At 50.7% G+C, this 14,492-nt stretch overlaps 1 protein-coding gene across 1 annotated transcript in view; it reads left to right on the forward strand.

The window, feature by feature from the left end:
* The window catches only part of ZNF618 (zinc finger protein 618), a gene marked incomplete at its 5' end in the record, with an annotated part of 185,654 nt that overhangs the window by 97,646 nt on the left and 73,516 nt on the right, over positions 1 to 14,492 (forward strand). Inside the window, one exon of the mRNA XM_056135376.1 lies at positions 9,138 to 9,181. Within this exon, the coding sequence (XP_055991351.1) occupies positions 9,138 to 9,181 (44 nt within the window). The remainder of the gene's footprint in view (positions 1 to 9,137; positions 9,182 to 14,492) is intronic.

Consider the following 14,492-nt stretch of genomic DNA (forward strand, 5'->3'; position numbering starts at 1 on the left):
TATTTATTTTTTTAGCACAGAAAGTATTTAAAGTTTCATTAATGACAGATAAGACATGATTATTACCATAATGAGATCCAACTACAAAATAACATTTAGTGCAATATATTTTATATTCCAGAATTGGAAACTTAACGTAAATGGGAGCAGGCATTTTATTATATTATTTTAAATGGTTTTAATTTCCTTATTTCGTAGGTTTAAAAATCACATAGTGATCAAAAATTTACCTTTACTGATTTATTTTCTGTTCATGCTATTGGCCATTTCTTCAAGTTTTGTTGGAGCAAGCAATATCAAGTAAATTTGTGACGTACCTAAGGCGGAGGTTGGGGTTGGTAGGGAAACTGGAGACATTAGTGGAGGGAGGTAGGTCACACTGGTGATGTTAAAACACTAAATGCTTGTCAAAAAAGTATAGTCGAAGTGACATCTGCACTTGTTTGTTCATTGCAGCACTCTTTACAATAGCCAGAATCTGGAAAAAACCTGAGTGCCCAAGAACAGATGACTGGTTAAAGAAACTTTGGTACATTTACACAATGGAGTACTATGTAGCTGTTAGAAAAGATGGAGTCATGAAATTTACATACAAGTGGTACTACATGGAAAGTATCATGTTAAGTGAAATGAGTCAGAAAGAAAGGGATAGACATAGAAAGATTGCAATTCATCTGGGGAACATAAAGTAACAAAATAAGAGACTAACAGCCAAGAATGGCTGAGATTAGTACCAGGAATTTTACTCCATGGCTTGGAGGCCAGCCACATATGCTAGGGGAAAAGGGAGCTCAGATAGAGAAGGGAGCACCAAATAAAGGGTATTGGGGAGGATCCTCCCAGAATGGGAGAAATATGCTGAAAGTAGACTATAGACCAAACATAATTGCCACCCATTGCCTCTTTTGCAAACCACAATACCCAATAGGAGAGAGAGAGAACAAAAGGGAATGCCTGCCACAGAGGGAGGGGAGGACGGGAGGGGGGATGGGGGGAGGGATACTGGGATCCGTGGTGGTGGAAAATGGGCACTGGTGGAGGGATGGGTATTTGATCATTGTATAATTGAAACCCAAGCACAAAAATTTGTAAGTCTACAACTGTACCTCATGGTGTCTGACTAATAAAAATTTTTTAAAAAACCACTAAATGCCTAAAACAACTGTATTATGAACAACTTTATCAGTCGTCATATTTTGATCAAAATTGATTTTGTTTATTTAAAAAAAATTTTATCATGATGATAAAATGATGATAAAATTTAAAATGAATAAAAAAAAATGAAAAAAAATGAAATTGAATCACCGTGAGATAGCTACAAAGCTTTCACGATAGACTTTCAGTCATACAGCGATTGAATACCCATCCCTCCAGCAGAGTAGCTTTCCCAACACCTCCACTCCACCCTACCTTCCTCTATGGCAGGCAGCGTCCTTCTTACTCTCTCTCTATTTGGGGGCATCATGGTTTGCAATACAGATACCGAGAGGCCATTGTAGGTGTTACCTTGTAGGAGCCATTGTACGAGCTGTTCCCTCCTCCCTTGCACCTCACATTCCTGTGACCCCCCCATGGCCCCCACCTCCATCGCAGCTTCCAAGAATCGTGTCTGATGTGTAGAAAGCTCTCGTGGTGCTCTCTTGTTAAGCAGATGACTGGCTCCCAATTGAGTTTCTACCTCCAAGGGAGAGACAAGAAGTTCAAGTTCACTTGTGCTTGCATGTGTGGGGTGTACCTACACCTACTGGGCATTGGAATGGCAGGATAAGTTCGCGGGCCTCGGGTGTTTGGGATCCACTGTCTCCTGTCATGAGAGGCAGGTCCTCAGGTACTGAAAGGTTTTGGCCTCCCTCGGTCTTGTCAAGTACTTTGGTTTCCATCTACTGAGCTGAGTATCTTCTTCCTGTACCAGTTGGTCATTTTTGGGGGCTTGTTTTTTGGTTGGGGGCCACACCTGGCAGTACTCAGGGGTTACTCCTGGCTGGCACTCAGTAATCCCTTCTAGCAGGAACCATTTGGGATGCTGGGGACATACCTGGGCTGGCCACACACGGGCAGGCACCCTGCCCACTGTGTAATCTATCACCCCAGCCAGTTGGTCATTTCAAACAGAATTTACATGTCCAGGCTAACATGCATCCACGTGTATCAAATGTACAGCATTCTTGGGAGGCTAGCAGTCGGAGGGCTAGAGAGAATAGAAGACTTGGAAGACATTTCTGCCTCAATGACACAGTCTGGGAACACATAGCTGTACCCTGAAGTGGGAGAGAACCCTGGAAACACTCAACCTTGTGGGCTTGGAATCCCCCCCCCCACCACACACACACACACACACACACACACACACACACTCACTCTGAGTGCTTAGCACATAGTAGGCTCTCAAATGATCCGACAGATGTTTGATAGAGTAATTATTTAGGGCCGATTGTAAGCTTGCCCCCTCACTGCTAATGGAATTCATCTTTCATTGTTGCCACCTCATCATCAATTTTTCCTGAGAAATCACAAGGAGCGACCCTATCTATCTGAATGATTTGCCCTGGGCTAGCCCCTGAGCTGGAGAGGCTGAGAGACATGGCCAGGTGGGGGGCCGCGGGGGTGGGGTGGGGATGGGGGTGGGCATGTTATTCAGTCTCTAAGGGAGGGCGGCAGAGACTCTGGGGCCCAGGGTTCCTGTGCCACTGAGGTGAGGTGGTGAAGGGTGGGCGGCTGGGCGTGATTGTTGGTGGTGTGTTTGCATTGGGAGAACAATGAACAGGGACAAATCAGATCTAGTGGGGGGAGGGAGGGAGGAGTCCTGGAAGTCTCCAGAGAGGAAGAAGCAATTGTTGAGTTGCAGTGGGGGGAGGGAAAAGGCAGGATCCTAATTACACCACCAGGGAAATGAGCTGCACTGGGCTTGGGCTTGGCCGACAAGGCGCCATCTTGGAGATGTCCCCTCCAGGAAGAAGGGGGAGTGGGGGACCCCTGTGTGTGTGTGTGTGTGTGTGTGTGTCCCACCTTGACCATGGCACCTCAGCTCCCTGAGCCTGTGGCTTTCTTATCGCAGAAAGGTATTTCATTCTTGGAGATCAGGCAGCTAGGACCCGAGGAGCTGTTTTCCTCCATGGTGCAAGCATGACAAATCATTAATTTTTGATTGATTTGCTTAGAATTATGGGCGCCCCAGCATTCTTTCCGCCGCTGAACAGCTGTATAACAAATGAATATATCAGTGTGCACAAAGGATTGGAGATCTAAGAGAAGCAATTACATTGGCCACCCTCCCCCACCCTCCGCCCTTCCCGGGCAGTGAAGGGAGGAAATTTTTACCAGAAATTCCTCAAGTGGCTTAAAAAAAAAAAAAAAACCTTTTTATAATTGAATTAAATCTTTATCTCTTCATCTTTCGCTGCAGATTTCCAAACACACACCAGTGCTCCACGTACACTGGGTTTCATCCAGGAGGAATCTTTAATAATGAAATTTCAACTTGTGAATTAAAACCAAAATGAAAAAAAAAAACACCAATTCTGCCCCCTCCTTTTTTTCTTTTTTTTTCTTTCTTTCTTTCCTTTTTTTTTCTCCCCCCGTGGCTGCTATTCCTTTAAGATTTTGGAACTGTACCAATGCACTAAATGTGACCTCCATAACTTTTAAATTAAGAATTTATGCTGGCTTGAAATTTATGAAATATTTCAGCATGAAAGAAAGCCTTTTTCCCTCAGGAAAATTGAGCAATAAATCACAGCACTGTGGATTTACTGCCCTAGAGCCAGCGAGAGATAGGATTTTTTTTTTTTTACTTCATTCTGAAAAAAAAAAAAATGTAATCATATAAGACAGCTTAGCTGCTATCCTCCCACTCTCTAGAATTTTTAATTTCAGCTGTTTCTGCTTGGATTTATTTCCAATATTCCTGCTCGGCTTTTCAATTTCCTCAGTTATTAAATTTTAATTCAGTGCATTAGCATTTAAATTAAAAAAGGGTTTATTTTATCGAAATCGTTGGCCAGCCCCCATCCCGTAGCACACGAATTGCCTGTTTCTGCCATTTGCACAAAATGTGAAATGCAGCTAATGTCTTACAACTTACATTTGCACAAATTTAGAAATAAAATTTCTGGGTTTGGAATAATATTTTCTTTCCAAGAAAATCCTTAATAAGAGAATGGAAAAGAACAACTTAACATTCATTTGGGAGGGGAGAGGAAGGCTGAATGAGACCAAAAATAGCCTTGCCAGATCCTCGGGAGAAGGTGGGGTTCTTCGGCACGGCTGGGGGGAGAGGCGGGCACTGTTGGGGGGGGGAGCTGGGCGAGGTGGGGGTGCTAGAGCCTTCACCCCCATTCACGTGGGAGTGGGAAGGAGGGTCTTTCATGGGGCTGCTGCCCCCTCCCCATGTTTGGTCGAGGAATTTGGGGGAGGTTTGGTTAGCTCTGTGGAAGGACAGATGGAAGAGGCGCTAGTAATCTAAGCAGACTCTCGTCCCGCCTCTCCCCATTTTTTTTTCTTTTTGGGTCACACCTGGCAATTCACGGGTTACTCCTGGCTCTGCATTCAGGAGTTACTCCTGGCGGTGCTCAGGGGACCATATGGGATGCTGGGAATCGAACCCAGGTTGGCTGCGCGCAAGGCAAACGCCCTACCCGCTGTGCTATCTCTCCAGCCCCGCCTCTCCCCATTTTTACTGAGAAACTTGAGTGCAGGGGAAGGAAAGAGCTGACCCAAAGTTCTTTTTCTCATTTTGAGTCATACACAGTGATGCTCAGGGCTTACTCCTGTCTCTGCCCTCAGGACCTCAGGAATTAGCGGTGGTGGGGGGGGGAGGGGAACGACAACGGACCATATGGAATGCCAGGGATTGAACCCGGGTCGGCTGCATGCAAGGCAAACGCCTTCCCCACTGTAACCGTCACTCCGTCCCCAGGTTCATTGTTTAGACCAGACCAAGCTGGGAGAGGAAGCAGCACCCTGAAGGAGCTTATACCCCAGTGTCAGCACCAGAAGAGTCTCCAGGACGGAATTCTCGGGGGGGGGGGGGGGGGGGGGGAGGGAATGCACCGCCCTAGTCTGGTCTGAGCATTTGACCTACCCCACTGTGTTCTGTGTCACACAGGGCATGGGCATCAGGACCTGTGGGTCAGCTAGATGCATACATCTGGCTTCTACATCTCTAGGTCACCTTCTGTAGGTCTGTCCGTAGCTCTGGGTCTCGGTTTCCTAGACCCGAGCAAGTGACCTTTAGACCTGTCTCCATAGTTACCCTCTTAATGGCACCTGCATGACTTTACGTTTTTAGTAGGTTTTTTTTTTTATGGGGGGGGGGGGTGGGAGGCACACTGATTAGTGCTCAGGGCTTTCTCCATGTTCTTGCTTAGAGATCATTCCTGCCGGTGGTGCCCGTGGTACCATGTGGTACCAGGAATTGAACTGGAATTGGCTGCCTGCAAGACAAATGCGCCGTCCACTGTGCTATCTCTAAATATGTTATCTTACAGACATCTCGTGTCAGTCCCATGAGGTATGTCCTCGGAGTCCCGTTTGGCCATTTTGTGATGACAAAACCCGAGGGCTTTAGCAGGTATTGTACGTGTCTTCCATGCTGCTGCCCCGGGTTCACTCCCTGACAACCCATATGGTCCCCCGAGCACTGCCAGGAGAGATCCCTGAGTCCAGAACCTGAGTAGAGCTAGGTGTGCCCCCCGCAAAAACAAAACAGCTCAAAACTGGCAGCTTCGGGACTCAAACTACCGACCCTCCCGTGAGCTGCCACACCGAAGGGGGTAGTTGCTCTTGCATTTGGGAGAGTTCAGACAAAGCCAGCCTGCTAGTCCCTACTGTGAAAACGGGGTACCTTTAGCACCCTGGGTTTCGGTGGAAGCCGCCCATAACCCTTCCGGTAATGCTGGGCTCACCAATGAGCTCACCAGGCTCCACGCTGAGACTGAGATGCAGTAAGGCTGGTACATGCTGTCTTGGACAGCTCTTGCTTGAGCTCTCTGTCCAGAGATGCCCCGGGCATATCAGCTACCCAGGCCTGCCCCCCAGGAAGCACTTCCCTCCCCTCTCTTCGGGGGTTCCGTTTCCCCTGCACTGCCCCTGGCATCTCTGCAGAAGGCCATGTTTGGACAACTGCTGAAGCAGTTTCTTTTGTAGCATTTTGCCTCTATTTCATAGAAAAGGATGGAAATCAACAATGTTCCTAAGGGTGACACGAAGCCCTTTTGAAAGGTGAAGTATATCTGCCTCCCTCCCGCCCCCAACTCCTTTATTTACTTTCAAAGAACTGTTTTCCCTCCAACCAGCAGCCCCATGTTCACTACACTGGAGCTGGTCAACCCCGTGTGGAATGGTGAAAGAAAGGGACAAAAAATAAAAGAAAATTTAAAATATGCATGAAACGTTGGAAACAAATGCCCAGAGTCGGGTCTGAAAGGCGAGCGATCATTTGGGAATCTGCAGCAATTTCTAAATTCTCAGGGCAGAATTCCCTCTCCCCCGACATCACGTTTGTGGCTTAGCCGTGTGAATGTTCAAACAACTTCTTCCTGTTCGCTTGGCGGACACGGGTGGAGGAATGCGTGCAGGCCCGGATGGGTCCTGTCGCTTGCTCCCAATGAAACGATGTGCCAGCTGCTTTCTGCTTCCTCGTTGCTCCTCCGAAATACTCTGTCCCGTTAATACTCCCCTGACTCCTCCTTCCCAGCCTGGTTTCTCCACCTCCTCATCTCTCCTTGACCTTTCCACTGGCTTCCTGTGGTGTGTGTGGGGGGGGGGGGCGCGGGCGGAGGACTGGGCACGTCACTCTTAGCACCGCTTTGGTTCTCCTTTATATTGGCAGCAGAGAAAATATTCTAGCATTGAGCACGGGGTGCGGGCGGGATGTGTGTGTGTGTGTGTGTGTGTGTGTGGCAGGACTTTGGAGAGACGAGCGTGGGGCTTCTAGCTGTAGGATTTGGGGTAAAAGAGCTTAGTCCTTGGCCCCTCTGTCTTAACCCACAGTTGAGACGATGGCAGGAGAGGCTTTTCATGTCCATTCACTGGTGCCCGCCTGGCAGTTTGCGGGGAGAGGGTGGTAAAAGGAATCTGGCTGCCCATAGTGGCCGTGGTGGGCATTTGGTGTTTCGGCTCCCCCAGCTGGCTGGCACACTGCAGCTGGCCGCTGCTTTTAGAAGCTGAGTTGGGGCCCTCTTTGGGTACCATGCCCTCCTTTTTATATGTTGACAGTTTGACCATCCTCAGGTCTTGCCAGAGGCAGCTTCTGAGCGCTGAGAGAACTAGATCGACAGCTGGTTGGCTGCAGGTCAGAGGTTTCCAGACTTTTGGCTTACGGAGCTCCTTCCAGAAAAAAAAAAAAAAAAGAAAGAAAAAAATTCACTCACAGGGCGGGAGGGATATAGTACAGGGGTTAAGGCGCTGGCATTTTAGTTCTAACTTTAAAACGTGGTATTTGGATGTTTACGTGAATGACTAGATAATTCTGGATTATTTTTATATTCCAGGAATGCTATCTTTTAAACAAAATAAGACTGGTCATAGGGGCCAATGGTCGTAGTTCGTAGTGGGACACATGAAGCAGATAAAATCTGTAAGAAAACACGATCATTTCTTTAACGTGTCTTTCTGTTCCCAGAGATGTTAATGATATCAACTCACTTTTTTTTTTTTTAAGGAGTGGGTAACATCTGCTTGTGCTCAGGGCTTACTTCTGTTTCTACACTCAGGGCAAACTTGGGGGACCTTCTGGGGTTGCCGGGGATCGAACCTGGGTCAGCTGTGTGCAAAGCCAATACCTGAATCCCTGTACTACCTCTCTGGCTCTGAATACCCTTTTTTTTTTTTTGGAAAGCAAAGTAGGCCAAAAAGTCCGGGAACCTCTGACCGCAGTTCGAATCCCCAACACTGCGTCTGGTTCCCCCAGTCAACACTAGGGGTCACTGCTGAGCACAAAGCCAGGAATAAACTCTGAGCACTGCTGGGAATGATTCCCACCCCCAATCAAGAAACAAATTATTCATTGCCCTCGAAATCTCCCAGAAAGCCCCCCCACCCCCGAGTTGCACCCGAGGCTACGCCCCAGCCCCATCGACCCCAGTGCCTGGGTTCAGTACTGGCCATTCGGAGAAAGATGGTTACAGGAGCTTGGTTGGATCAGAGCCATCCAGGAACCGGAGAGGCTCAAAACCAGAAAGATTCCTGGGTACCGCATCACTTGCCCCGTGAGAGGAGAGGCTCAGGGATGTGCTTCCTCCTCGCACAGGGGTACTGGCCCTGGCAGGTTCCCGGAGAAACTGCAGCGTGCCCGAGCCCAGGGGGCTTCCAAATATAGCGCCCTCACACGCTTCCTCACCTGCCGGAGACAGGCGGCACTCTGGCTCTGAGAACGCTCGTGCTCCGCAGTTGGGAGCCGCCGCCGTTGGAGCTCTGATTCCTGTGATTGTAAATGTTATGACGGGTGCGGGGGGAGGATGCATTTCAAGTGGTGGGTCTGGGGAGTCAGGTGGTCTCCCCTACAAACAGCCTCTGCAGAGAGGTCCCCCCAGCACCCGCCTGGGTGGCGGTCAGGATCCCGGGGTCTCTTGGACCTCATGAGACATAGAGGCTGTTCCTTCTGCCTCTCCTTCTGCGCCAGGATTTTAGAGTTTCTAAAGATTCCGTGTGGTCAGCTTTATCTCCCGACCCCACCCCCCGACCTTAAAGACACGAACAATTGGCACATTCTGGCTTCCTGCGCCCACTTACTCTCAGGGCTGGGGGAACGGAATATTTTAACCTAACAAGATTCCCCCACCCCACCCCCAGTCACAGGAGTAAATCTGCAGCTACTGTTGTATTGGAAATCACAGCTGAAAATAAAATTGGGTGCCATCGAATCTCAGATTCTGCTGGTCCCTTACTTGTGCTCTGTGGGTGCTGGGTTTGCGTTGGCACTAGGGGCAGAGCTGCGTTTCAAGGCGCGGGCTGACGGGAGGCGGGGGGTGGGGGGTGCCCTGGCGCCCATTGACCGCTGGGTGGAGGAGGGCGGTGGTGTGCTTTCCTCTGCCGGCAGGCTGGTGTAGGAATCAGAGGCATGGGGCTGACTGTGGGATGGCATGGGGCAGCCCGGTCTCCCCACAGTGCTGATGATGGTGTTTTGGTTTATTTTATAGGCTGACGGAGCCAGTGCAGCTGGAAGGAAGAGCACGGCCAGCAGGTAACCTCCCCCGCCACGCGCGCGCGCACACACACTCACACACACACACTCATACTCACAGTCATACTCACACACACATATACTCTCACATTCACACACGTTCACACACACATTCACACACACTCACACACCCATGCTCTCATATTCACACACACACATTCACACACACATACTCACACATTCACACACCCATACACATTCACACACTCACACACATACATTCACACGCACACTTACACTCACACATAACACTCTCACACAGTCATACACACTCATACTCTCACATTTGCACACACTTTCACACACTCAGACACACAACACTCAACACTCACACACTTATACATATTCTCACATTCACACACATGCATACACACACTTAATCACATATTCTCACATTCACACACACTCACATTCACACACATATGCTCACTCTCATTCACACATTCTCTCACATTCACACACACCTTCACACTAACACACACACACTCTCATACACAGATTCTCACATTTTCACAGACAGTCACGCACTCACACACCCTATGGTGATCTCCTCCCACCTCTGAGGAAGGCAGCTCCCCATGCCTATTGGGGGTTGTGGGTGGCACTCTCTAGTCCTTGGTGTCTTCTGTGGGTGGATCCAAGGACAAGTCAATTCTGAACTGACCTTTGGCTGCCCAAGTGGTGGAGACCTTAGGGCTGAAGCCCAAAGCTAGACGGCAGGAAGTGGACAATGAGCTGATGCATTGCAGACTGGGCAGCAGCCAGGCCGCCCCCGGTCTGAACTTCCTTGGCAGGCTTGGGGCCCCCTGGGCCATCACTCAAAAGCAGGGTGGGGGGATGCAGGCCCATGAAGTGGGGGTCCCCCCACCACCAGCAGCAGCCTGGGGCAGGCTCTTGGTGCACAGTGCAGTGGTTGCCCTTCCCTTGGGTAAGGAAGGCCCCAGCTGCAGGTGGCCTTTCCTGGGACCTCTAGAAGCTCTGAGTTGAGTCTTATCAAGTTGAGCTGCTGGAACGAGGGGAGTGCCGAGATCCTTTAGTGATGCCTGGTCGGGATTTGGGCGGGGAGGAGGCGCCACTGTTCAGTCCCTGCCTCATCTCCTCTGGTCTTGAGTCAGTGATGGAGCAAGTGTCATTACCCTGGGCCCTGTGGGGACACCGGTAAGAACCACCCAACATCTGAGGGTCACGCGTGCCTCATGAGGCAGAGAGGAAAAACACTTGAGCCCATGGCTGCCAGTTCTATGGCACTTACATGTTGGACGCCAAGCAAACAGTGACATGGAACTCTGCTTACATGTTGAACAGATGTCATCCTTATAAACATTTGGGGCCGGAGCGATAGTACAGCGGGTAGGGCATTTGCGTTGCATGCTGCCGACCCGGGTTCAGTCTCCGGCATCCCATATGGTTCCCCAAGCACCGCCAGGAGTGATTCCTGAGTGCAGAGCCAGGGGTAACCCCTGAGCATTGCTGGGTGTGGGTGTGATGCAAAAAATAAAAAGTAGTTGGGACTGGGACAATAGCACAGTGGGTAGGATGTTTGCCTTGCATGCGGCTGACCCACGTTTGATTCCTAGCATCTCATATGGTCCCCCGAGCACCACCAGGAGTGATTCCTGAGTGCATGAGCCAGGAGTAGCCCCTGAGCATCGCTAGGTGTGACCCAAAAAGCAAAATATAAAAAAATAAAAATAAAATAAACATTCTATAGAAGAAACGAAACACTTGATTAATTTTTATTTGGGGGAACAACACTGACTGTGCTCAGGCCTTAATGCCCTGCTTGGTGCTTGAGAGGACTGGGCAGTGTGGGGATCAAGCCCTGACCACCCCACTGAAGCAGGTGCACTGGTCCTTTGAGCTGCTCTCGTGGTCCCGGGAGGAAATTTCCCTTATAAGTCCCAAGTCTGCAGTTGAGGAAGGAGGGATACATTGTGCTTTTGGGGGTTCAGGCTGCCTCTGGGAAGGTGAGCAGCAGAGCCCACCTGACCTTCCCTGGGCTGGCTCTGATGCCCCAGCCTCGTGCCCTCCACCTTCTTCCAGGAAGCCATCACGTCAGGCCACAGATGTTAGAGGGCTGTCCACCACCAGGGGCGTCCCTCAAGCCTGTGGGTTAGTATTGAGGGGCTGAAGTGATAGCACAGCGGGCAGGGCATTTGCTTTGCACGCGGCTGACCCGGGTTTGATTCCCAGCATCTCATATGGTCCCCTGAGCACCACCAGGAGTAATTCCTGAGTGCATGAGCCAGGAGTAACCCCTGTGCATCGCCAGGTGTGACCCAAAAAGCAAAAAAAAAAAGTAAGCATTGAGTCTGTGACAGAAGCTGAGTTATTTCCTTGGGAAATGGCACTTGTAATTGAGTCTGTGACTTGAAGTTGAGTGTCTCCTTGGAAAGAGCATTGTGTGGTTAAGGTGCCATGACACCAGCTTCCGGTCAGACACAGGAGGCCACTTCAGACCTCCAGAGCACATGTAGCGTAGCCTGGGCACATACCTCTGGGGACCGTGACCTGGGCCTTGGGGACCCATGGTCAGCTGGGGTATGGACCCCAAGCCACTTGGCATATAGCATTAGACTCATGTGGGCCCAGTTTCAGCCCAGGGTTTGTGAGGTCCATTTGTGGCTAGCTAGGCCTGGTCAGCAGTGGTCTGAGCTCTTGACCTTCTGCCATGAGTCACCTTCCCAGCGGGGCCAGGAAACACTCCATTATTCACTCCATTATTCCCCCAGGGTTCTGGTTCAGGGCCTAGCCTTCCTTCGGGCCTGGAAAGCCTCATTTTGTTCCTTCCCCAGAGGCCCTCTGGCTAAACCCCAAAACCAACAGCCTGGGCTGCTGAGGAATTAGTGTTAAATTGAGGGGCAAGGAAAGGTGGTATTTTGATCCCAAGAAACCACCAAATGTGGTTTGGTTTACTTCCCTGTAACCCAACCCGGGCCCATTTTATGAGACCAGTGATCCCAGCACAGGGGCTAATGCCGCCCTGGCATGCTGGTTACTGATCACAGAATCGCGCTTATTCTAGGGGTGGGGAGGCTGCTTTGGGACCTCACCCAGGGAAAGGTCTCAAGGAAATAACCTTTCATAGTCAAGGAAGGGGAGCTGTGGGCCCTGGTAATGATCAGCTACTATGTTTTTTTAAAAAAAAAATAAAAATTAAAAAAAAACCTGGGTGAGTAGAAGGTTTCAGAATCAGAAGGATTTGTCCTAAGGGCCAGCCCTCTCACTTAGAGGGAAGGAGACCAGCCGTAGAAGGGGCAGGCCTCGTTTTGTTCACTGCATATACTGGTTGCTGATCAGTGATTGGGGTCTACAGGATGATGGGGCTGGGCAGAAGACCAGGCCTCATACTCACCCCACAAATCCTTTACTGGACATCTCCTGAGTGCTGGGTCTCACCTCGGTGCTAGAAACACAGCCATCAGCCAAATGGCTGGACATCCTTGGCTGTTGACAGCTGGAACTTATGTTCCTGGGCCTGGAGGAGGAGGAGGAACCATATTAGTGATCTGTGGTCTGTCATAGGGAAGAAATGCTGTGGGGAGATGCAGAATTGAGCACCTGAAGGAGTGTTGCTTTACTTTAAAAGGGTCTGAGGGACGAAACCATGCAGTATCCTGGGGCAGGGGCAGTGGGAATTACCCATCCAGGTGGCTGAAACAGCAGGTGCAAAGGCCCTGGGGCAGGAGTTTGGGTATTCCTAGTGGAGGGAATGCCAGCAGCGGGCCAGTGTAGCAGAGTGGGGGATTAGAGTCTTACCTGTGTGAGCTTCTGGAGACTTGGAGCAGAAGAGGAGCCTGAACTGTTCCCCCTCACCACAGCTGCCTGGCCGGCCTACATTTCTTTCCATGTCTTTCTGCAGCAGAAAATTCTCTCCTATGTCCCTCTGTGCTTACCCCATCTGCGGTCTAGAAGTTCATCATTTTCATTGTCTGACTGAACTTTCCTGTTTTTGTCCAGATGGTCCTTATTTAGCACAGGTGGGACAGAAGAATAACATTTATTGATCCCTCTCTCCCATACTATGCTGTAATTTCTTCCTCCTTCTTCTCCTCCTCCTCTTTCTCCTCCTTCTCCTTCCTTCTCCTCCTCCACTTCCCCCTCCTCCTCCTCCTCTTCCTCTTCCTCTTCCTCCTCCTCCTCCTATTCCTCCTCTTCCTCCACTTCCCCCTCCTCTTCCTCCTCCTCCTCCTCTTCCTCCTCTTCCTCCACTTCCCCCTCCTCCTCTTCCTCTTCTTCTCTTCCTCCTCCTCATCTTCTTCCTCCTCCTCCTCCTCCTCTTCCTCCTCTTCCTCCTCCTCCTCCTCCTTCTTGTCTGAGGGGTGGGTGCACTTGCTCCTGATTCTGTGCTACAGGATCACTCCTGACAATGCTCAGGGAACCATTTGTGGTACCAGGGATTGAACCAGGGTTTGCCATATGCAAGGCAAATGCCCTGTACTATCTCTGCAGTGCAAATTGAAGCAAACATGAGTAGTACACATGTGCGGTGGGTGCCCATGTACGGACAGGGAGGTGTGGACAGGGCCCGAATGTCGCTGTCAGGCCATGAATCTCGTTGCCCACCCCCCAACCCCTGGGAGGATCATTTGTGTGGTTGGGGGTCTCATACGTGTGTCTGAGGGCAGGCAGGGAGCACGGCCGGGGCCTCCTTGGCACTCGGTGACCAGAGCTGGTGGCCCATTACCCCCCAGCTCTGCTGCCAGTGGGTCTCAAAGACCAGCGTGAGGAGAGGGTCAGGGCAGGACGGATGACGTGCCAAGGCCAGGTTGTAGAAACGGCAGTCAAGCAGCTCTGGGCATCAGTCAGCATGGGCAGGACGTTGAGGGGACAGAGTCCCATTGGGGACCTTCTCTGTCTTCCATTCCAAGGAGGAAGTGGCCAGAGGAGTCAGGCAGCAGCGTCACCCAGAGGGACAGTCGGCCCCGCACAGCCCTGGCCAGCAGTCATGACGGAGGCAGCAGAAGCTTGTTCATTGTTTGTTTCAGTGTCCCCACAGGGGCTGTGGGATGACCTGAGTCTTCCTGGGGGAGTTACCTGAGGGCCCCATGGGTACCCCTGAGGGCTCTCTGCAGGGTGGGGACCTGCCCTGTCCACCCTGAGCCTCGTTGTACACCTGCCTGTTTGCCTCTAGCGGAGTGAGAATTCTCAGGTCCACCACATCCCAAATGGTGGCGTCAGAGAGGACACAGCCCTGGGTGGACCCGTGATGCTTTGCGTGGGTGCCACCCACCCTCTCTCTGCGCGCACCTCTGGGAGGAAGCTCCCAGCCCCTCGCAGGGAGCGCAGCCCGGCCCACTGCCAGCCCCAG

Source organism: Sorex fumeus, unplaced genomic scaffold (genome assembly GCF_029834395.1).
Source record: "Sorex fumeus unplaced genomic scaffold, SorFum_2.1 ptg000111l, whole genome shotgun sequence".
NCBI lineage: Eukaryota > Metazoa > Chordata > Mammalia > Eulipotyphla > Soricidae > Sorex > Sorex fumeus.